Source organism: Adelges cooleyi, unplaced genomic scaffold (assembly GCF_023614345.1).
Source record: "Adelges cooleyi isolate 19-005CV unplaced genomic scaffold, UGA_ACOO_1.1 ACOO_flye_CR_arks_rails_tigmint_CR_PRNA_30, whole genome shotgun sequence".
Lineage (NCBI taxonomy): Eukaryota > Metazoa > Arthropoda > Insecta > Hemiptera > Adelgidae > Adelges > Adelges cooleyi.
The window spans coordinates 7,886,743-7,911,690 of record NW_026095971.1 but is presented as its reverse complement, the minus strand read 5'-3'; the positions used below and the strand labels follow the sequence as shown (position 1 = coordinate 7,911,690).

The window sequence follows — 24,948 nt, the reverse complement described above, 5'->3', positions numbered from 1 at the left end:
CAAATAATATAGATTATCTATTGTATTTGATAATATTATGAATAAAATTGATAAGCTATCAAAGGTAAACACTGGCGGTTTAGCCATGCCATTTCTCTTATAATTTGTTATCACGGGCCACGGCTAGAAAATTAATGGCCAAGTGCTAACTTCATACTCAATACTTATAATCATAAGTTTGATATTTAATAAAGAATAAATATTAAAAACTCGTTAATAAATACTTATTTTTATTAAATTTTAACATTTCATATTTTACAACAATGAAGCAAATATACCAGTTAATTGAAAATTTACCTAATTTTTATGAATCTAATAAATGCCAAAAAGTACTAGTTGAATTCAATAATGAAGAAGTACTGTATATAATTGGAACAGTAGATGTAGCAGTAATGGAAGGCTCAATTGAAGTGTGGGGCTACCGAATGACCCCTGATACTCCATCTACCACCTTGTATTCATCTGGTTTGTTCGGCTTGATTTCAATTACATCATCAAATAAACAAAAAGCTGTAGTATTACTAGAAAATAGTAAATTAAGTTGTAAATGGAGGACATTCATGAATACATATGTGCCTAGTAAGATTTATAATGATATAATTTATATTATACGACTAATTTCTTTACAATTAGTTTATATAATAATTATTTGTAGGTTTTAGTGTGTTTGAACCGAAGGGTACAAGGTTAACACCACCGAAACCTATTGTAGATCTTGAAGAACAGCTAGGTTGCCAATTTGATTTAAGCAAACTACCTATTTCAAACCGAAGACTTATCATTGATGAACAATGGAAAGGTTTTGGAGATGAACTTCTGAGTCGCCCCGTTGACCGTTAGTAATATAATTATAATTATTATAGTAATACTAAAATTTTTTTTTTAATTATACATTTTAATGTTATTAAACATTAAAAATATTTTTTTAGAACCAATGAAAATATTATTTGCCGGTTATCAAAATGCTGGAAAATCTACAATGATGTGTTATTTTATTAATAAATGCTTACAAAAATGGAATCGAATATTAGTAATCGATTTTGACATCGGTCAGAGTGAGTTCTTTGTTCCTAAATGCATTTCTGCTTTCATTATTGACTCACCACTACTTGGCCCTAATTTCACACATTTGATACAGCCTTACAAGTAATATAATTTTTTTATAAAACAAACTTGAAATAAATTTGTATCAATACGTTTTTGTACTATACTTATAGATCATATTTTTTTGGAAACACTGATGTTAAGAGTAACGTTAAGTTATATTTGGATATTGTCAAAGTATTAACTAATGATATTACAAATGATACTAATTTGAACAAACTACCTTGTTTTATTAATACCATGGGATTCGTAAAAGGTAACAGTTTTAATTGTTTATAATAATTTACAATGATTAAACATTTATTTAATTTTGTAGATGAGGGGCTTCGTATATTGCACAATCTCATTTATGTCACAAGCCCAACAGATATAGTTCAACTCAAATTCAATGAAATACAAGACTTAAATTTACATTCAGATGTAGTTAATGACAATATAGGTGCATCGCTATCGTACAACTTATGGTACTTCACCTCATTAGTCAAAAACAAATTGGCTAAAGCTCCATTTTTAAAGTAAATTAATATTTGATTGTTAATTAAGTTCACTAAATCCAGAAGTATAATTTATGATGGACTTTGGATATTTTATGAAATGTGAGGAAACCAAATTGTAACGAAAGTAAAAAAAAAAGGTTATAGTTGCTGGAAATCTTGGAAAAAGCTAGTTTAAAAATGAATTGCGTAGATGTTATTAAGGAGAGCACAATGTTATGTGAAGCTAGTATGTAGGTTTAGCAGGCCTGTTCACAAGAGGGGGCAGCGGGTTCAGGGGGCAATACCTGTTAGGTAAAGTTGAATTTCTACCCAGGTACTTTTGAGCTTGTAGTGGTCTTAGACCCTGAACAGGTCGGCCTTAAGTATTAGATTTGCATAAATATAAGTATAGCAATTTTATGTTACAAAAACATTTATTACATACCTTACTACTGTATTTGGTCTCCAACAACAAAAATAAGGTTTAAGGGGCATTTACACTAGCCTCTACGTCTTTATTAAGGCGCATTTTATTGATAATTTTTAACTAAAACTTAACATTAAGGTAAAAATGTGTAAATATATATTAACACTGGAAAGAGGGATATATTTTAATATTTAATTTTTTTTAGACTATTTTAGGCATACAGGCTCAATTTTTGTACTAAAAGAATAATTTAATAATTTTTATGTGAAAAATTGCAATTTTTAAAAAAAATTACAATAACATTAAAAACGAAAATAAAAAATGTACTTTAGCCGATACATCTAACATGTATTAAAATCTATATTTGTTTTCAAAACTATTGTTGAATTACGAATTTCAGATTACAGTTAAAATTAGAATGGGTTGTTTTTGATAAAAAATATGCAGGTGTGAAGGCCCCTTAATAAGGCAGATTTGAGTGAAAGAAATAATAACATGATAAGCTTAATTATTATAAATTATTTATTGGTTAATATTTATTTTTCAGAGACTGTGACAAATTAAATAAGCAGTATTTAGTAACAGCATCATATTTCAGCAAGTGTTTACAAAACACTGATGTATATTTTAGTGATGTTACTCCATACAGGTAAGTTTTGGCTTTCTCCAATTTATACTGAATTCGCACTAATATTTTACTTTTCAACTAATTTATGTTTTAGAGTAAACATATGCAGTATTGTTATCAATATTACTGATATTGATGAGCTAACTCAAGAAGAATTGTTAGACATAATAAGTGCAAACGTAATTGCCTTATGTGTTTCTAATAGCGAAAAACCTTGTGAATGTGTTGGATTCGGTATGTAATTATATTTTACAATTTGCTATTTTGTTTATTTACAATTATTTTCTACCTTAGGGTTTGTACGCAATGTAAATAAAGTGACGGGAGATTTATACATCAACACTCCAGTAATACCATATATTTTAAAACAAGTCAATCAAATACAACTAGGAAAATTAACCTTACCTACCACATTCTATACTAAAGGAATACAAATTTTTAGGTATGTTAGTTTAAAAAAGGATAATGTTTTTAATGAAATTGTAAAAAGACAGCATAAAGTAATGTTATGAGTTTTGTATTTGTACGTTATCAATAAATAATAAATAAAAAAAAAACAAAAATAAGTGAGATCAACATTCTTGGAACTATGTAAAAAAAAAATTAGTATTTTTATATAATTTATTTGATATCTCTATCAAACCTAAGATAAAAAGAAGTAAGTACGGTGTTAGTGCCATTTTTAGGAATCACTAATGATGAGATCTGTTGACATTCGGTTCTACTGGATTTTGGCAATGGTTCACCAATCTCAAAGGAACCTGGTTCAACCATCAACTCAAATGCAAAGTGACACTTGAATTGATTATTAGTTTCCGTATCGAGATACCTAATAAATAATTTAAAATATTTTTAAATGTATAAGAATAAGTAAAATAGAAAATAAATATACCCAAAATGTTTTATGTTTTGACAGCATACAGTTCGCTTTAAGTATGGATAAAGTGTTATATGGTCTGGATCAGAAACTTTAAAAAATAGTTAAAACATTACTTCATATTAATAAAAGTATTTAAATAACTTACCTTGGTGCATTAATGTGCCATTATCTAAACAATTGCGAACGATAGTGTATGGACGTCCTACATATGCTGAACGCCATTTATCCAAAGATAAATTGCTATATTTTGGATGTTTACGTAACAGAAATTTACACCAACCGGTCTCAATAGATAGTTTGTTTTCATCACATGTGTACAAATTGCATCCATCACAATAACATGTATGTCCTGTCTCTAAGAAAAATTCGTCTAAAAAAAAAAAAATTTTATTTAAAGCCAGCATAGTGGGTACGGAGTATAGTGAAGTCAGTGTAGTTACAGGACTGTAGAAATCATTATAACTAAGAATGATGAAATACTCGTAACTCGAAAATAAAATTGTTTTGATTTAAATCTGTACAAATATTAAATATTTAAAAAACCATTGTAAAGGTAATAATGTGCTTAAAATTGTATTATTAGCACTAGGATTGTTACCAACGGGCAAATCAACAACATAATGAAATTTTTTTTCAGATACCTGTTGACTGTTGATTCACTCTCACATATCTACCTAGAAATTTACTTGGGTCAAAATGTAATTTTTCCTTTTGTTTTTTCTTAATAAAAAAATACAGATTTTGAGAACCTTATGTATAGTGCCTCTCTATATTTACTTTCAGACCTAAAAACTATATATGAGAGAGCAAAATTGAAGAAAAGGTTCTATCCCTAGTATAGGAAACGGTTAATAATATATTCTTAAGTGTTTACTGTACTATTGGCAGATCTATATAAATAGAATATTCCATACAAATTTGGAACAAATTCAAATATTTTTAAAAAGTTTTAGCGTGCTATAATTTTAAAATGAAAAATGTTAACATTTTTAGCATGTTTTTCTCAATTTGGGGAAGGGCCGATCTGTTTCAACTTTTGACTCCCCAAAATACCAATCGCATAAAGGGAAAAGTTATGGTGTCTTAACACACCAAATAAAAAATAACATATTAAACCTTAGACCTTTTTAGTTTCGCATCAAAGCTATTAAAAAAATACAGGTATGCAGAAAATTTGAGTTTACTAACCTGGAATACTCAAGTATGTTCTAAGTTTTAAAGACAAGTTGAAATATTGACATTGCTTAAGACGGAGTGTTTTTAAAATTTCATTCTGCCTTCTCTCATTTGTATCTGGTTTGTAATAACTAGAAGTTTTACCAGATCGTATTTTTGACATTCTAAGCGTGGAAGTACTCGCTTCCTCATCGATCCAAGTAGTTAATTCGGCTGATCGTGATCTAACATCATGACCACTTGCCACCAAAACATTTTCATTAGTCTTGTCAAATTTTGTCCATGTTAAATCGGCTAAATCTGTTTCTTCACACGCAGGACTTTGTTTTTCATCGCCTTCCAAATCTGCTTTTTCTTCTGATGCTACTAGTTGCCCAACGTCATCAGGTAATAAATCACATTCTAAAGGCATGTTAGGTACAGGATCAACAGGTGACATGTCAATAAAAGGATTCACTATAGAGACCTGCAAAATTTAAACAATCGTAAGCTAATAAATATATTAAACTTTAATCTAAAATCTTTTAACTCACTTGTTCACATTGACCATATAAATCAATTACACCGTAACAATCATTAGGTATGTTAGTGGCAGCTACTCCATAATCGATGCGATTCACAAATAATTTAAGACAATTATCTCCGTCGATCATAATTCCAACTATATCACCTGACGTACAATAATTTAAATCTGGACCATAATGACTTTTCATCTTAGAAAAAAAGACGACAATAAAATAACATTCCGAGCTTTATAATTAAATACACACTTTAAGACCATCATAATATACAGAATCACCCATTATCACCCAAGTGCTGTCATGTCCTTTCAATGATAAAGCTGTAGCCGGAGCATCATTATTTGTACAAGAGATCTTAGACACTCCGATCATAAGAGATGATTCCCACTTTTTATTTAAAGATTGAATTTCAACCTAATCATAACAAAAAATTAACTATTTGTTATAAAAAAAATAAAAGTACTGAAAACTTATATTAAAAGAACAACACACATACTTGAAAGATGGTATTAGGTAATAAAATATCAGACGTGATTGTCAAACCATGGTTATAGCCATCTATTCGTGTAGCAGTACGTCCATCTCTTGATAAGCGTACATTTCGACCACTCCATTCACTAAATCTCATCAATTTATAAGTCGACTATATTTAAAGCATAATTATTATTATTAATAAATAATAAAATAATATAATTTAAAGCCAAGCTTACTTCATCGATAAAATAACTAATTTCTGATGAACAACATTCACTCATATCTTCATCAAGTACAGTCATTCTTTTCAGAACATTAATTGTAGTATCTCTGAAATCAAATATTTAATAATTACATTTTAAATAGTTTAAAAGTAATTAACATGCTTACACTTTAACGGATTCAGAAATATCTGATGTATTTTCACTACACTGTGATGACATCATTTGCAAGTTAGTCTTAATTTCTTGATCAATATGTATAACTTTAGCTGATGTGTGGCAGCCATACAAATCAAATATGCCATAAACAGACTAAAAATAACAAATAATTTAGAATAATTCTTATTGAAATTTATAGTACTGATTTTAATAAATTACCTCGGGAACATTATGTGCAGCAATTCCTTGATCATAACCATTCACAAATAAATGTAATGTTCGATCGCCTGTGAATTTTACACCAACTCTGTCCCCTTTTCTTAATAGATCCAAGCTTGGACAATAATTATTTTTCACTAAAGTTTGATTATACCATACTTGGTTACCTGTTCAACATAAGGAAACATAGTAATAAGATCTTAATAACTGAGTACTTAAAATAAATACTAGCCTGCTGAGTAGAGAAATGTGAATGTTAATAAAACACAACAAATTCATTGCATAAAAAGAAAAAACCATAATTGATTTCAAATTTTAGTTCTTATAATTTAAATGGTGTTTTTTCTTTTACTGAATTAATACATTTTGAACAGGAAAAACTATTTAATAATCAATTACCTGAGATATACCAAACATCCTTATTGTGTATATTCTTAATATTGGATGGCAGAGGAGGTTCCAATTGAGAACTGATAATACCAATTCGCAGACTTCCAGCATAGTTATAATTACAATTTACAATTAACACTTGGAACAGTTCGTTTGGAAGTAATTTCTTGTCTGCTATTAATACACTTCCCTCAAAAGAAGATATTCGAGTTGCCGTTGTACAATCATCATCTAACAGTCTTATATTTTTCCCAAAAAGATATTTAGAAAGATTTATGTCTCTAAAATATAAAAAAAAAATGTATATAATATTATCTACTACATTATAATAAAGAATAATATAAGATAAAAATTGTATATTAAACTTATAAGAAATAATTTTGACAACTGATGTTAGAAAAAGAAAAAATGATTATCTTAGGATGGTCAGAGGATTGACTTAATGTACAATATTTCTGCTTATACTTTTGTCCTTTAACTCCAGTTTCAGTCTGAACCGATATCACATCATCTTGTGTACAACAGCTCGTGTCTGATTCACAGTCATCGCATCTGATTTCAGGCGGACTTTGAATTGTTACTTGAGTACAACGACCATATATATCGATTACCGGATATAATTGTGCTGGTACATTTAAACATGCTGTGCCTTGATCAATACCATCCAAAAAGTAATGCAGACTTCCATTGTTATGTCTCATGACACCAACTACAGAACCAATTTTTATTTTATCTAAATCTAAATCATAATTGTATTTTATTGCTAAACCATCCTTCATAACTGTACATCCAGACAACACCCAAGTATCATGATCTAAATCCGTCATTGTATTTGGTAAATCAGTAGATAAAACACTTGGAGGAATAGAAGTAACGCCTGTAAAGAAAAAAAATGTTTTATTCATTTTTATTCAACCTCAACATTTCAATAAATACTAACCAACTTCAATAGAGCCTGACCACCGATCATTCAATTTATCCACACTAACAGCAAATAATTCCCCATCTTGCAAAGTTTGATTCACAAGAACAATTGACTGGCTAAACTCGTATTCAGAATACAACCGATTAGCTGTACGGCCACGAGTGCCGGGAACTATACGTGCATTTTTCCCATGATTAGGATAAAACCTTGCATTGTTTCTTCAAAAGTTAAAAAAAGAATATGTTAATCATGTTTTAGTTGATAGAACTTTTAACTAAATACATACTTATGAGGGAAATTTTTATCCACGTTATTATCATGACAAATAGTTATTTGAGCAGCCTGACCATATAAATCAACAACACCGTACACACCAAGAGGAATGTTTTTAGCTGCTTCGCCTTGATCAATGCCATTTACATAAAAATGTAATGAACCATTTGACTTCACCATTGTCCCTACACGGTCTCCTACTCTCAAGGTATCTAAATTCACTCCATACTGATTGACAACAGTGGTGCCATTGTGCATGATTCCTACACCTGTCATCATCCAAGTACCAGAATGCACATTTGTCATAGTTAATGGATAATCTATATCTCCCGGTCGGTGTGTTGTGATACCAATTTCAATGGAACCAGCCCATTTAGTCACTAGACGATCCAAACGCACTTCAAATAATTCGTTTGGTCGTAGAGGGCGTTTGGTTAACACAACACCATTATTGAAATCATCTAGTGCACTAGATAATTGCAAAAGAATACTTAAATAATTGTATAAGTTAAATAAATATATTAAAAAACATATTTCATTACTTTGGTCGGTAAGCTACAGTATTATTGTTAATGACTTGAGTATGAGCACCACACATGGGATGGAATTCCAATAAATCTTCATCAATTGCTAAGATATACATTAATAATATTTTAATAATATTAAAAATACAAAATATAATAGAATGTTTTTACTTGTATTTTCATTTGATAATGTTATAGAATTGCTAAGTCTTGTGAGTAAATTTTTTTCTTCGTTGACATCTCTATCAACAATAGTAACTTTAACCGTTCTGCCATACATATCGACCACACCCCAAACCTTTGAAGGTAAATTTGAAACAGCAACACCTTGGTCAAGTCCATTAATATAGTAGTGTAAATCACCATTTTTCTTGCGGACGAGACCAATGCGATCACCAACCTTAAAATAATTTTAAATAATTTAAGATACATACCTAGAATATTATACTAAATGTTTTCTACTTTTAAATCATCCAAATTGAAATTTCCATACTCTCTTCGTATACCCTTTCCGTTAGCCAATATCCCACGGCCAGACATCATAGAAGTACCAGTTCTCATATTAGTCATAGTTGATGGTATCGGTATAGCATTTGGATCGTGTATAGTGACACCTACTTCAACACTACCACTCCATTTGTCTACAAGTTTGTCAATACGAATCTATGACACAATATTAAGTTAATCATCAAATAAACATCAAAATGAGATACTCCACAGATTGTATACAAATTTTAGTAATAATGTTACTTTTTTAAATTAAAAATATAATAAAACAGTTGGACAATAATAATTTAAACTTTAAGTTAATGTACTTCACCTCAAATAGCTCGTCATCGAATAGATTTCGATTAGTCATAACAACTCCATTATTGAATTCATCATATGCACGTAATCGTTTGGCTGATCTGTTGTTGGGTGACAATTTCACTAAAGTACCGCAACGCACATGAAATCGTAAACGATTTTCTGCATCTAGCTGCATTCTGATGCTGGAAAAACGACTCCGGAATGTCTCAACAGTATGACATGTTCCCTAAAAAATTATAATAAATACAGACTAGGGGTGCAACTGATATGGCATTATAACATTCATACTTGAACCATGTCTCATTTCGTGTTACAGAACATTTAAAAATAAACGAAGAATGATGAACACCAAGATTAAAAAAAAAAGTTAGAGCATAATTTTAGCTAAAAGTTGGAAATTTACTTTTCCTTGTGATTATATATAATATATAATATGGAATTCAAATAAAAGAAGCTATTAGTCTAAAAGGGTAATATAGATATTACAATAACAATATTATTGTTAGTAAAGGTATGCGATCGCATTTCCACCACCTTATCTAGTATCCACAGCTATCCAATAAGAGTATAAGAAACGGATACCAGAACGCAAAGGGTAGTTGTAAATGAATAATTATTGTATTAAGATTAGAATTTAGAAATTAGAGTAGTGATAAAAATAATAACGATTAACGAGTATGAAGCTATATAGCAATTCCATTCTAGCAATTTGTGATAACGATTTTCCGTGTGGAACGCCGACTGGTGACCTAAAAAATACCATGATTTCTACTGCTAGAGGCCGCGTCATATACCGTGATTAAGACAAAAACCGCGCGGTCTTGTCTTGTGCAAAAAAATATTAAAAATATAACCTCCGACGAGTGCACTTTTTAACTATACCTATCCTACATAGTATTTTTAAAGCTTTTCAAATATATAAGTTTAGTTAGCGGACTACTTCCGGAACGTCCCTCCCCATCCGGCCGAAAAACTACGGCCTAGTCGTATTACAGTTTTCGCCCCGAACCACACTCTTGTCGCGTTCAGAAAAATATTAAAAATACAAACCGCGAAGAGTGCACTTTTTTTACTGTACCATATACCTATCCTCAATGCAATTTTCTGAGCTTTTAGAACTAATAGCTTATATTGGACTCATAAAGGTCTTATATAGGACTTAGTCCAATATAAGTTTTATAAGTCTTTAGACTTTATACGAGTATAATATGTAAAGTGTTTAAACCAAAATAAAGCACCAACATTTTTAGCGTTTTTTTATGTTTTTTATATTTGCCGTGAAAAATTGTGAACATAAAGTAAGCCACTAAAATCAATTACACCAAAACTTTCCACTTCAAATTACCCTATGACTGGACTATTAATGATAAAATCAATATTATAATTATTATTATTGGGATAATAATAATTATAATAACGACAATAAATATAAATAAATATTATGCTATTCTTTTTCCAAACCTCAATATTATACTGTTAAAATATTATTTTTACATTAATAAAAATGAAAAAAGTTTACTTAGACGTTTTATAATTACAACTTATTTAGCCTTTGCCGCCGAGGGAAATAAAAAAAAAAAAAATTACAACTTACAAGAACTATGTGAATCTCAACTGATAATAATAATTATAGAAATTAAGGTAATTTTTTCTGTAGAAAAATGTGATAGTCTCAGCGCGACAAGAGTGCGGCTAGGGGCGAAAACTGTAGTGCGACCAGGCCGTAGTTTTTCGGCTGGATGGGACGTTCCGGAACGAGTCCGCTAACTAAACATATTATATTTTAAAAGATTCGAAAATTTCATAAATTATAGGTATAGTTAAAAAATGCACTCGCCGGGGGTTATATTTTTTTGAAAGAGACATGACCGTGCGCGCGGCGGTGAAGGGTCTGTAGCCTGGGACGAAATCCGTAGTACGACCGGGCACCGGCCCGTAATTGTATTTATCACGGTATATGACGCGGCTATGATATTTCTTAGGTCACCAGTCGGTAACCACAGCGGTCCATACGGAAAATCGTTATCACAAATTGCTAGTTTCATACTCGTAAAAAATACGAGTGTTGTATTATTCGTATTACGGAATAATAACTATTATCTTATTACAGAATGATAATAAACTATAAAAGGAATTTTATGATCTAATAAGTTATTATTTATTGTTAACAAACTTACATCTTGGTAAAATTAAATTATGATATCCGTTGTTAAATACCTAATTGAATCACTCGAAAAAAGTAATGTGACCAGACTATTGCATACCTAATAAAGTATTGACAATTGACTTATGTAAAGTACAATACTGTAAAAGTAAATGAATGAACTAAAAAAACTAATCAATTCACTAATTATGGTTTTATAGTTATTACAAAATAGCAAACAGTTTATTTTATGTCATAGTAAAATTAAAAACAAATTTGTCTAGTATTTCATTTTTAACATTCAGTCTGTGTGGTTAATTTTCAGATGGCTATTACCATAAATCAATTTGAATTTCAAAATAAAACATTTTAAAAATGATCGCTAAACTTGGAATTGTCAGTATTTATGGTTTTCTGCTGGGACTGCCGATTTTGTTTGTACTGATACCAAATACATTTCCAATAATATATTATATAGAGATAAATGTACTACATTTATTTATTATATATGCAGTACTTACCCATGTTTTGGTGAGGATTATCAACAGAGGTATTGTTTATAATGTAAGTAAATGTACCGTAATTTGTATTAGTTTATTGTTTTGTTTACATGTTGTGCAATTTTATAAGGTTTAAAATAAATATCAGACTCTCTGAACCTTTCACATTCCAGACGTATTTTAATTAATTTACATCAAGAGTAAAGTGTAGTGGATATTAAATGTTAGTTATAATATTGTGTTGTACATTTTGATGTAATTCTGTAAAAAGTAGAAAAGGAAGTAAAATTAAAAAACCCTGCAAACATTGTTACCACCACTAATAAAAGCTTTTAAAGCTTTAAAAAAAATCACTTTTCAGTATATATTAAAATAAAGTTTACTTATTCAGTATACCAAGAAAAATACATGAGGATAAATAGTAAGTTGGTAGTCTAATATGACCAACCCTTTTGTACTAACCTACTCTAAACATCATTGGCGGGGAAAAATCTACTGCACATGTTTCAAATATCTTTTTATGTGTTTATACTATTTACAAATTTTAAACAATATTTTTTACTGTAGATATGTGCCCAAGCACTTCTGTTGGGCTTAACATTGGCAGCTGGTATAATAGTATGTGTTCTTGCGCCCACTTCATGGAAGCCATTTGGATGGTAAATACTATAATACTATGTCAATACACATAAGAAAAATCTCACTAGGTGCCAAATTTATAAAAATGTTGAGTTCTTAAATATTTAGCACATTTGAAGCAGGGACGGATTTTTGTATTTGTGTGTCCCACAACATATAACCAGAGGCCGATTGGTCAGGAAAGTTAGGGAGATATGACCTCATGGACAACTTTAAAATTAGGGCTATTTTTTTTATGTACCAGGGAACAACAAGAATTAAAAAAAACTTGTCCTGGATTCGCTAAGTTTGATTCAAGAATATACAGATGTAGAATACAACCCAGCCCAATTCACTTACTCTATCTGAAATAAATATTTGTTCTGTAATCGGTCCTTACTTGAAAAAAATTGTCTAACCACCATTGAACCCAACTCAATATATGACATTTATTTTTAACCCGATTTAACAGTTGAGTTAGCTTAGATAAAGAGATATGGCTTAAGTTGGGTCAATTGGTTCCCAGTTTGCCTCTGCTTGTATCTATAAAAATCCAGTACCTTAAATAAAACTGTTCTTGTCATTTTCACAAAACTTAAAACTTAATACAAAATCAAGACAATGTTATTCTAATTATAATTTTTACATTATTTTCTAAATACCTACCTTCTGTATAGAAAAATCTAGCATTGATTGGAGATATTTACTTGAGAGTGACATATAGTTTATTTAAAATAAATTGTATGTGTTTCATATTTATAATTAGAAGCATTCTTGTAGCTTTGTCTATTTTATTAATATATGCAATTATTGTTGTTAGGTATGTGTGTGTTATGGCTGTCTTTCATTACTCAGAATTCCTTAGCATTGCTGTTTGTAATCCAAAAACATTATCACCTTCATCGTTTATGTTAAATCACAGCGTTGCATATGGTATTGCCGCTTTTGCCAGTTGGATAGAATATGTATTATGGCATATTTTTTTGCCAGGTAAGTTAAATTATTTACAAGAGATTTTATCTGGTAATATAATACTCAGAATCCATTAAACAGATAGTAAAATTTTCAAAATGTTTGCATTTTTTTATTTCCGGATACCTAGGTATTTAAATTAATAGCCAGGACCCAATTATGAGTACTTGTGTATCGTAGTGCATAGAATACAATTACTTCTATTATTTACCAAGTATACAGCTTAACCTATATTTAAGATTTAAATATTTGTAGATTTAAAAACTTGGCATTCAATCAGTTACATTGGTATTGTAATGTGCGTATTTGGTGAAGTACTTCGAAAAACTGCTATATGGACAGCTAGACATAATTTTACACATTTAGTGCAAAACGAAAAAACACAAACCCATTCACTTGTCACCAATGGTGTATACTCTTGGTTTAGACATCCCAGCTATGTGGGATGGTTCTATTGGAGTATAGGAACTCAAGTAATTTTTTTTTAAATTGTAGTTTAATTCGTTTTTTATGTAAAATAATTTATTTATATTTTATGAAACTTAGTGGATTATGATAAACCCTGTGTGCATTGTTGCATATGCATTAGCTAGCTGGAAGTTCTTCAAAGAAAGGATCTATTATGAAGAAATGACTTTGTTAAACTTTTTTGGTGAAAATTATGTCTCATATCAGAAAAAAGTAGGCATTGGCCTACCTTTTATCAGAGGATTTGAGATTCCAAATGAGAAATAACTACCCATGGTTATTCATTACTTTGATTTTACAATTAACATATACATTATTGTATATGTATATGTAAAACTAATGGTTTTAATTATAAACTTGTAATTTACAAAAATTCAATTGTGTGTAAAAAACAAATTTAATTTTAAACAAATGAAGTATAAATAATATATTTTGTATTTTAGTATAAAATTATAAAGGAATACAATTTTATATTGTTAATTCATAAATATACTTGTACAAAAAATAAATAATTGTTAAAAAAATATTTCCATTATTTAGTACAAAATTTATAAAATATAAAACATATTTTTTTTGTTTTGATTTTACATATAATATATATTAATTTAAAAAAACATGATAAATAAAATATACAAAATTGCCAAAGTCAATTAGGAACAAGAATTTGTATTAAAAAAATACATTTAAAAAAAGTGAACAAGATTGGTTTAAAAAAGAAGTCTCATAATTGGCAAGTCGTTATTTCTATGTTAAATAATTGCATTTTAAAGATAATAATTGTAATTACCTAATTAAATTAATTTTGTAAGTTAAGTATTTTGGCACAATATAATATAACTTACACTAAAATACTCCTATTGTTGATTGTTGCTGTAATGTTAGTTATAATCCCACTAGCAGCCTTTACTATATCCCAATTAGCACATTCTAAAGCATTCAGACATATGTCATGAGCAATTTTAGAATGTCCTTCAACCTCCAAAGTAGCTTCTAGTTTTGCCAATTTGATTGCATGATGTACATCCCAGCCAGTCACCTTCAATATGTCTATACACTGTGCACTTGTCATCTTTAATAAATAATATACAATTGTTTATAGAAACAGCAATAATTATTATAGCAAAGAAGATTTGTGATCAAAACGAATATTAATTTTTAAATAACAAATTTTTTTGTGATTAAAACAAATTTATGGATGAGGCGGTATAGAGAGATTTAAGTGACACTCTTGTATGACACACGCCAGTTTTCCTTTAGCTGCTGCTGGTCCTGGGTAAGTATTTTTAACCCATCGTTGGTCGCATGGTGAGAGATTTGTTCACTATATGATAATGTTGGTTACTACTTTGTTTATTGTCTTGTTTAATACCTATACCTTATCAATAAAATGTAGTCCAAGTAAAGAATTATACATATGGAAAAAATAAATAACCATTTAACAAGCAGTTTGTGCAAACAAGGTAAAGGATTTCTCAATTTGCGACTAAGTTAGTTTTTTATGGTGGATATACATTTATAAATAATATATGCATAATTAATATAATTAATTATGTGTTTGTAGTATATATCTTTAGGTAATTAATAAAATTTAAGGTTGTAAATACAAAAGGTTGAGAGAATCATTACCATGCGACCGCCGACGTTAAAAAAGAACGTGACTAACGATTTAATTATAACACAGTTATGAACACTTACCTTAGGACCAAGAACTTTTATCATTATTCGAACTTCATCACTCTCAATGCTATTTTCTTCAAAATGTTGTTCTGTTATGTTTTTATGATCTTCGTTTGAAGGTGACACATTATGTTCATCTTTGAGTTTTTGGAAAATAATCATTGGTTGCTCAGCTACAGGTGACTCGACAATATCTAAATGATCAAGAGCATCCAATTCTAATGCTATGCGTTCATCAAAACTTACTTCAGTACTAATAAAAAGAAAATTAAAATATAATATACAAAAAAAAAACATTTAAATTTAGATTTTGTTTTAATTAATTACTTTTGATCTTGAATTTCATTATTTTCAATAAAACTACATTTCTCCTCAAAATCTAAAAAATAATTATATTAATAATAATAAACAGTTACTATAATATTAACTATTAAGAATAAACTATTTTTAATCAATTAAAATAAATTATTTTTAGTTTACTTGTAGCTTGTCCACCAAGTATTGGTTGATCACTGGTCTGGTTCCCATACTGTGGCATTGAGTTTGGCATGATTAATGGGTATTTTCTTTGGTGTCTTGGCTTGGAAGCTGTCAGTTGCTGTATAGTCCTTGGATCTTTAGGAGGCAAAGGTATAATATTACAACTTGAATCGTTTGTATCATCTTCAGATACACCGCTTAATGCTCTATAAAATTGTGATTCAGAACATTTAATAATGTTAAAAAAAATTAAATTATGCATTAAATCAATTACCCGTTATCATTTTTATTTGGCTTGAATTTTGGTTTTGCAATAGGAGTCTTTTTTAACATTCTCAAGGAGTTAGTACACTCAACATTTGTAGGTTTCTCAATCAGTCCATTATATGCAAGTTTGGCTTCTTCTGTCAAACAACCCTATGTGCGTATAGTGGAAACGAATAGGAGTGTAGAAGGAAAAAGGGAAATATAAATTAAACAAAACACACACATAAAATAAATAAAAAAACAAAGCAAACGACTTATACTAATCTACATTTACTTTTTACTGCATTAGGAGAAGTATTAACTACAAAGTAAAGAGAAAGGAACATAAAATACAAAAAGGGTATGTTAGTTTTGAAGTTATTTCAAAACATCTTGTAAACTTTTATTCATGCTTTTATTTAGAGCAGATGAATGATGATAATAATAAGTTTAACTATTTATAGCTCAACAAATGTATTAATATAAACACAATGTGTAACTTTTTATATGTCAAAAAAGAGTTCCATTAGATAAATTATTATTAAAGTCAGCACACAATATTTAGACTGAAATAAAATTCATACCTAATTGAACTGTAAATTTCGAAAAGGGTCCATCTTGAGTTTTGATCAAAATTGATTTTTCCGCATTTTTTTAATTTACACATATAGACCAATATGAGCCCTTTTCGAAATTCCCAATTCAATTAATTATACAGTTGATTGAACCTAAAATTTTTCTGTGGTCATTTATACTTTATGGAATGATAATAAAGAATACTGTAACATTAGAGTTGAACATGTATCAGCAATACAAAAAATGTATCAAATAACATAAGTCTATTAAGCAAGTTAATATGTTAATTATAAAATTTTAACTTGTTACTACATAATTAACGTATGTTGTTAGATTCACTAATATTATGTTACCGATTATTGTGTATATGGTTTATAAATGCCAGGAAAATAAATTTTGTTAATAAGAATACAATTGAACGGGTTATTTGGAAAAGAGAAGTCAAACATTTTACAGGAAAGAAAAAAAATTACATTACTAGTTAGTAACAGCTCTTATCTAAAATAAAAACTATATAAATACTTGGATATGTTTTGTTTTAACATGAAACAATGAAGTTAGATTCAAATAAGATACTTAAAGGATCTCTACACCTGTGTATTTTAGGTCAAAAACAACTCATTCTACTTCAAACGTACAGTTCCTAAGAATACTCCAATTTAACTTTTGAAAACATTTTGAATTCTTCAAACATTATTTAACATTTTCAAGTCATTAATCGTGGCATAATTTAAAAAAAAAAATTTTTAAATTAATATTTTTAGTTTAAAAAAGTTGGAAGTAGTAGTTTTTTACATTGAAATAATTAATTAACTAAAAATAATTTACAAATTGTGCCATGATCCTGATAATACCCTGATAATTTTATGAAGAATTCACGTGTTTTTTCAGTACTTAAATCAAAATATTCTTAGGAACAGTACATTTGAAGTAGGAACATATTTTTGTACAAAATCATACATGCATTATACAAATTTAAAAAAATTAATAAGTATTAAAATAGATCCTTCTTTCCTATGATAATATAAGTGTTTAAAAATTTTCGCTTAATGTTAAGTTTTGGTAAAAAATTGCCTATACAATGCGCCTTAATAAATGCTAGTGTAGAGGCCCCTTAAGTAAAATTCTCAACAAATTAGACATGTTCTTTTTATCAAACAGCCCATTCAATTAAAATTCACTTTTTAGAATGTATTAATAGTATATCAAAATATAAATGCCCAACTCTAGCTATTTTTTATATTCATTAAAATGATTACTTAAGAGACGTGCATAGAGCATTCAAATTGTTGTTTTGATGCAGAGAAATAAAACTATTATATGTAGTATATATTTTAAAAGATAAAATTAAGTACGTGAGTAGGCTAAGGCCTAGACAATCACTATAATCTAATAATAACGCAAAACTGAACGTAAAATAAAAATCAACCTATAAAGCACACTCAGAGTTCCCCGTTTTCATCATCAATTAGACGGAAATTGGAATGATTTTTAGTAAGGATGTCTTTAGACACGTAAATACTGTTTTCAGAGTCAGACCAACTGCGTCTTAATTTATCTTTAGTTTTACTCGATGGCAAGGTATTTGATCTAAATGATGTTTCTGTTTTGTTTATAGATCTAAATTTGGGAGAATTGGGGCATGAGTATTGGTCACCAACTAATGTTTCAGTTGAATCTATACTGGAGCACTTATTTGTTCTTAAAGAACTACAAGAAATATAGTCTAATGAACCAATACTAGGAGATTCTTTGGTCAATAGTTCTCTTGAGCGAGCAAAATAAAACTCTGTGGATGCTTTGTCCCATAAAGGTAAACGAAATGGGGCATTGTCCAATAAAGAATCTGCACTAATAAAAGATGAAAACGATTGTAAGCTACTATATGACTATTTTAACAAGCAAATATAAGAAATATATCAAAAGGAAATAGGAAAAAATTGCATTATAAGACAAAATATTGTTAGTAAGTAATAGATGTATGTTAGAATAGTACTGAGGCTTACTTGAATGTCAGGAATAGAAGCAGCTTCATCAGTAAATGTTTTTATTTCATGTTTTTGAGCTTTTGTAAGAGAACCCATTGGTGGAGGGAACTTAAATGTAAACTTGCGCTTATTAGGTGATGAAGGAGATTCAGGTACAAGATTATGAGGTTGTTCAATATCCGATCCCATTGATCGATTAGCAAACTCACTAGCCATGGCAATGGCAGAATCCAGAGATTTTTCATCTGATGCAGATATTGGTTTTACCTAGTATTTAATGTGGACAATAATATAATACATTAATTTTGTAATGTAAAGTTAATTAATTACTGTTGCTTGTTTCTTTTTGGACTTAGAGTTACATGCAGCAGCGGCAGCAATAGTAGCTGCTATTTCCCTTAATTCATTTCGATGGTTTGTGTCAAGAGGATCTAATGGTGATCTTGGTGGCGACACAGCATAATTACTAACACCATTTGTGCTTATAGTTCTGAACATGGTTTCCATTTCTTCTACCAGGCTTGGACCAAAATCAAAAGTTTTCTAAAATATCCATGTAAATGCAAATAAGTTATAACAAATAAATATAAAATAAATTATTCTTATAGCATTAATTGTCATTATAATAATTATGTAAAATAAAGTGTTTAGGCATATTTTATGGATTATAAATTTAAATAATAAAACTATTTAATAAAAATAATGTAATTAGTAACACTGTTAACAACAAATAATTAGGGTTGTATAGAATTAAAATCGAGGGGCCATCAATGGCATGTTCATCGATTTGGGCTGATGTTTAAAAATCCTAAATACTCTGATATTATGGTGAATAATTTTACCCCAAATCAACTCTGTTAATAACATCATTGGTAGACGACAAGAATTGTGACCTAGGGAAGACAGTTAACCGCCCAGCAAGAGAAACAACCAGCAGCCGAGTTTTAAACCATGGCTAGCGCGAAAAACACTGCTTGTCTACTCTTGGCCATGTCTCCCCGCCCAGTAATATAACAATGATTAAGTTAAATTAATACTTCGATTACGGCAGTTCTAACTGTTACATTTAGTAAAATAGTTACTATTTAAGTAATCAGTAAAATTAAATTAACTTTAATTAAATAATTTAGTTTAAATATAACTGAGCTTACCTCAAACCTAGGACTTTCAGCAACAGTATCTTCATCACTAATTTCATGGTACTCATGGTCAGTTAAGATATTGGCTAATTTATTTTTTTCTAGCCATACAATTAAATCTATTAATATATATGTATATATATATATATATGTATAAATATAAATAATATAATTTAATAAATTTGTCTAATATTACAAATAACATACCATTTTTTTTGTTCTCTGATTTGTTACCATTTAGTAATGGTGCTCGATCTGAACAAGCCTTAATAGAAGTTGGAGAATCACTAACACTAGCACAGTCTTCTTGTGGTTTGTAAGGTGCTACAACTTGATGGGGTAAGTGATTATACTAAAAAATATAAGTTTATACTATTACTAATGAAAAATAATAGTTCATGAAAAAACAAATTCATTAAATTATTTCTTCAAGTTCAGCATCTATTAAAAAAAATATATTTTAATGAGTTTATATTTTATTCCAATATTTGAAAAATTTAATTTAGCAGCTCACTTTACAAATAAAATTTAAATATTAAATAATAATAATTTATTTAGTATTAAAGTTTTTTAAATTAATAAATATAATACTAGGTGAGATCATTTGTTTAATAAACAAATTAACTGGATGCCTTCCATAAACACAGTAGCTATTAACTAGTTAATAAGAACACTGATTATAATTACTTTTGGTGCATTTGTACTCATAAACTCAATATCTCCAAAATAAGCCCCATCAAGACCCACATGACCCATATGCTTCACATCACCTTGTGGGCAAGATATCATGTCAATTTTAAGGCGACTACTTCGACGTGAAGAGTATTTTAAATCTACAAAAAAAACAAAATAAAAAAAAGTAAACAAGCATTTAATAAAATTAAAAATTATACCTACAATAAATTCGTTTTTAGTGAGTGTGTATTTTAACAATCAATTTGCCTATACCAGGGTTAAATACAGATTAAGATGCGCAAACATAGGATTGTTCTAATCTCAGAAATCTAATGTACAATTTTACTATTTTGTTTTCAAGAGTGTTGTTTATATTATGGAAGTACCTGAATATTTAATCAGAATTGTTTTAAATGGTTTTAATTATTAAATCAAAGTAATGTAATATTCAATAATTTGTTATATATTTTTTTAATATGTGAATTTAATTAAATAATATATATATTTTTTTGTTCGCATAAGTTTATTAAACTCTTTTGGACACTATAAAGATTCGGTTGTCTTAATCATGTAAAAAACTAGAAGTTATTAGGAATAAACTTTAAAAAAAAAAAAAAAAATATATTTTGACAAGTCAATAGTTTTTCCTTTTGTTTTAAATAGTTAATTATTATAATAATATACAATTATAAAATATTTACCATTTCTATTAAATTCAGAATTCCTGTTTGAGGGCAAATTCATACCCAAATAAGCTACAGTGTTAGAAGGATTAAATAAACCAGTCTTTCCATTACACAGTACTCCTTTCCAAAGATTCGGAACACCAGGCCTGTTTTAAAATAACAATTTTTAAAAAAATAAAGTAAAATGGGGTTTAATTCTTAGTACATACATTTTATCAAGTACTGTTATGACTTCTTTAATAGTATATTGGAGCATATCTCTTTTTTTCTCTTCAAAGTTTACAACAGTTTGAACTTGTTCTGGTTTGCACTGAATCATATAAAAAGAAAAACTATATAGTTACAATACATTTATATAAAAAAATTGTAGAAGTAAGCGTACATCGTGTAGAATAGATGCTAATTCAGAAAAACGTGGTCGCTTAGCAGGATCATGTTGCCAGCACTTAGACATGACATTAAAATATTCTTTTGGACAGCAATCAGGCTGTTCTAATCTCTAAAAAACAAAAATTAATTAAATTTAAAAAAAAATCCACTAAATGAAAATAGATTTAGGTACCTGAAAATTGGGCTCATCAATAGCCTCAAGAATTTGCTGTCCTGTAAGAGCTGCCCAAGGCTGAAAACCATAGCTAAACATTTCCCATAATGTTACACCATATGCCCATACATCAGAAGCTGAAGTAAAGCGTAAATAACTTATACACTCCGGTGCACACCTGAGTCAAATTAATTATATTTAGATTTTTGACAATAATTATAGATACAATTATATTTACCATGCAATTGGTAATTTCAAGTTAACATTAAAATTTGTTTGGTAATAATCTTTACCAACACCAAGTGCCCGTGATAATCCAAAATCTGATATCTTAACCTTATTTTTTGTAAAAACTAAAATGTTTCTGGCAGCTAAATCTCTGAATAAACAAAATAAATAAAATTTTAAAAACAAAACTGTTCAGTTCATAAGGAAATTACCTGTGTATAAGTCTTTTAGTTTCTAAATAATGCATTCCATTGCATATTTGTATTGCAAAGTCACATAATGACATGACTGGAAAACTGGCACGAAGTGTTGGCTCTTTTAAACATTCTAAAAGAGACCTAAGTGGCGCCAATTCAGTAACCTATAATTTAATATACACATATATAATTTTGTTATATTATTTATTATTTTTCATTTTTATTAAATTATTATTATGATTTATTCAGTTTTGTTTATTAACTAAAAACTATTTAGAAATGTTTACTTACTAGCATTAATGCATCTGTATCTAGAACAACACCATATAATCGGACAATGTGTTCGTTGTCAATACTATGCATAATAGCAGCTTCTTTAAGAAATTCTATGGGATTGTTTTGCATACGATCACGACTTAAACATTTTATGGCAACTTGAATCTTTAACATAATAATACAATTTAAGAATAGATCAATGTTTGATCAATTACACTTACTCTATCTCCTTCATTGGTCCAGACACCTTGTTGTACCACTCCAAACTCCCCTACACCTAACTCTTTATTAATAGTGATTGAATCTGCAGGAATGATATGTTTATTAGGGACACGAGCTGGGGGTCGTTTCTCATAAATAGGTTTCAAGGAATCTTGTGAACCAGAACATTCACTCCATTGATCTTTACTATCCTTTAATGTTATTAACTAAACAAACAAATAATTAACATTAAAGAATAAAATGTTAAACATTGTGGTAGGTATTTGTAAATAATAAACAAAACCCTACTTTTTTAAATTTCGAAAAGTAATTTTGAGGGTAATATTTTTGGAAATATTTTTTTAATCTTCTTATTTCTGGCTTGGTCATGCCAATTTGATAAAGATCGTCTTCCGTTACAAACTTGACTTGAGAGACAGTCATGACCTTAAGACGATAAAACAATACATTAATTATCCATTCTAAGTAAAAGTATTAGACATATTATGTACCTTCAGATCGTTTTTCAGTTCCGAGTAATATTGATGGAGCTCGGCTTCCAGCAAGAATTCATACAGATCTATGGCTTTGGACATCTTTCAGCCTTTCAAAACAAACATAACTTGTTAATAGTCACAATCGAAAAGTTTTGATTAATCATTGATACACACTTGTTACAAATTGCAAAAACCTAGTTAGTATGTTACACTATATTTTATTAGAGTACATTTTGATCACCAGTCACAACAAAATATATTGTGACGGCAGACACGTCAACACTAAGATCATAGATAATATAAGAATGGCTGTGAGCGAGTTAACTAACAGTTATTCGGCTAGTTTCAAAATAAACTAAATCTAAACAACGCATAACAATTTAATAGATATTTTCTACTTTACTTAAGCTAAAAGTACTTCTACATTCTATATGTTAAAAAAAAAACATTATCATTTATCAGAATTTAAAGTGGTGCCAACTTGAACACTTTTTTAAAATTAAACAATAATTGTTTTAATTATGGTTATAACTTTTACCATAGACTATAATTTATAAATATAATAAATAATATGTGCTCGTACTAATTACTAATACTAGAGATTCAATTTCCGAATGCCATTATAATCAGAAACTAGAAAGTAGCAAATTACAACTTAATAACTCCGGGGTCGCCGCCATACACATGAGTTACCGTTGAATAGGGCCATTGAGTATACCATTGTATACTCAATTATAGAGATTAACTATCAAGATTCAAGTATAATAAATACTTACTGGAATTTAAATCCTATTAGCTACCCATGTAACATACAATTTATCCGCCCTGTCATCAGAGCGCTTTAGCAGGATGCAGATTAACCGCTCTTATTACAATATTACATAGGCTCTCAAGCCAGTACCATAAAACTAAAGTTTTCATTTTTAAAATATTATTATTGCTCAATTCTCAAAACTCGCCACTCTGCAAACAGCTGTAATAATAACTATGAAAATTTATGATGTCGAAAAATTATATTTTACGCCTTAAAAATCCTTAATAATTGGTTGATTAGATATTGCATTGCAATTTGCATAAAGATAAAAATCAACTATAATCATTTTCGTTTGGTAGTAACCTATTAAATATTGTCTTGAACGGTGAATCTTGGCGGTTGTTTCTAAAAACAAAATTGATCATTATTTAGTTGAACTTGATTAATTACTTGAAGGAAAAATATTAAAATTGGTTATTTTAAGTGTTTTTTTTTTGTCATAAATCAATTTTAGAATAATTTTAAAAATTTTAATAATAATAATAATAACACCACGACATAAAATCTTAATTTATACTGTAGGCTGCATTGTAGTCATAGAATTTTATTATTTTGGTGGCACTTTGAAAACAATATTGTACAATATAATATATAACTATCGTGTGAGTTCTCTGGATACAGATTTCTAATAGCTCTATACTGAAGTATAAAAAATTGAAAAAGTGATAGGCATGTACATCATAAGGTAATACTATGTTTCCAAAGTTGTAGGGCACGCCAATTATTACTACATAGAAAATATGCTAATTTTTACACCAGGCCCTGATAGTGAATTTTTTAAGAAACTATCTCACGATGGCGTTAAGACTAAGGCTC

The 24,948-nt window shown here is 28.8% G+C and overlaps 4 protein-coding genes across 8 annotated transcripts; 2 read left to right on the top strand and 2 right to left on the bottom strand.

Moving 5' to 3' along the window:
* The first annotated feature begins 119 nt into the window (after positions 1 to 119).
* Positions 120 to 3,162, top strand: LOC126838158 (polynucleotide 5'-hydroxyl-kinase nol9). The gene is made up of 8 exons (XM_050572322.1): positions 120 to 579; positions 656 to 835; positions 930 to 1,146; positions 1,218 to 1,360; positions 1,421 to 1,619; positions 2,555 to 2,656; positions 2,730 to 2,869; positions 2,930 to 3,162. Exons 1-8 carry the CDS (start codon positions 264 to 266, stop codon positions 3,145 to 3,147), a joined length of 1,515 nt encoding a protein of 504 aa, XP_050428279.1. The 5' UTR covers positions 120 to 263; the 3' UTR covers positions 3,148 to 3,162.
* LOC126838157 (neuralized-like protein 4) lies at positions 3,137 to 9,868 on the bottom strand. The gene is made up of 19 exons (XM_050572321.1): positions 9,496 to 9,868; positions 9,218 to 9,433; positions 8,860 to 9,060; positions 8,569 to 8,797; positions 8,416 to 8,503; positions 7,887 to 8,342; positions 7,616 to 7,818; positions 7,141 to 7,552; positions 6,685 to 6,956; positions 6,286 to 6,452; positions 6,077 to 6,219; positions 5,923 to 6,016; positions 5,709 to 5,855; positions 5,462 to 5,626; positions 5,225 to 5,404; positions 4,704 to 5,157; positions 3,661 to 3,885; positions 3,528 to 3,603; positions 3,137 to 3,464 (listed from the first exon to the last, which is right to left on the bottom strand). Exons 1-19 carry the CDS (start codon positions 9,502 to 9,504, stop codon positions 3,257 to 3,259), a joined length of 3,945 nt encoding a protein of 1,314 aa, XP_050428278.1. The 5' UTR covers positions 9,505 to 9,868; the 3' UTR covers positions 3,137 to 3,256.
* A 1,427-nt stretch (positions 9,869 to 11,295) lies between these two features.
* On the top strand, positions 11,296 to 14,339 carry LOC126838009 (protein-S-isoprenylcysteine O-methyltransferase). Of its 4 annotated transcripts, none has more exons than XM_050572080.1 (6): positions 11,296 to 11,446; positions 11,676 to 11,914; positions 12,418 to 12,509; positions 13,289 to 13,458; positions 13,696 to 13,913; positions 13,987 to 14,339. In XM_050572080.1, exons 2-6 carry the CDS (start codon positions 11,726 to 11,728, stop codon positions 14,173 to 14,175), a joined length of 858 nt encoding a protein of 285 aa, XP_050428037.1. In that variant the 5' UTR covers positions 11,296 to 11,446; positions 11,676 to 11,725; the 3' UTR covers positions 14,176 to 14,339. The 4 variants fall into 4 exon arrangements, with proteins under 4 accessions (XP_050428037.1, XP_050428038.1, XP_050428036.1 ...); XM_050572081.1 differs by having other exon boundaries at positions 11,296 to 11,498; XM_050572079.1 differs by having other exon boundaries at positions 11,297 to 11,479; positions 13,987 to 14,338.
* A 179-nt stretch (positions 14,340 to 14,518) lies between these two features.
* On the bottom strand, positions 14,519 to 23,759 carry LOC126838008 (activated Cdc42 kinase-like). 2 transcript variants are annotated; one of them, XM_050572076.1, is made up of 21 exons: positions 23,493 to 23,756; positions 23,334 to 23,425; positions 23,131 to 23,268; positions 22,842 to 23,048; positions 22,636 to 22,785; positions 22,360 to 22,508; positions 22,158 to 22,298; positions 21,938 to 22,097; positions 21,758 to 21,874; positions 21,585 to 21,685; positions 21,391 to 21,521; positions 20,702 to 20,847; positions 20,222 to 20,366; positions 20,027 to 20,133; positions 19,206 to 19,418; positions 18,894 to 19,142; positions 16,340 to 16,482; positions 16,066 to 16,271; positions 15,913 to 15,964; positions 15,604 to 15,838; positions 14,519 to 14,977 (listed from the first exon to the last, which is right to left on the bottom strand). In XM_050572076.1, exons 2-21 carry the CDS (start codon positions 23,415 to 23,417, stop codon positions 14,747 to 14,749), a joined length of 3,105 nt encoding a protein of 1,034 aa, XP_050428033.1. In that variant the 5' UTR covers positions 23,418 to 23,425; positions 23,493 to 23,756; the 3' UTR covers positions 14,519 to 14,746. The 2 variants fall into 2 exon arrangements, with proteins under 2 accessions (XP_050428033.1, XP_050428034.1); XM_050572077.1 differs by lacking the exons at positions 14,519 to 14,977; positions 15,604 to 15,838; positions 15,913 to 15,964; positions 16,066 to 16,271 and having other exon boundaries at positions 16,398 to 18,776; positions 23,493 to 23,759.
* Positions 23,760 to 24,948: the final 1,189 nt, after the last annotated feature.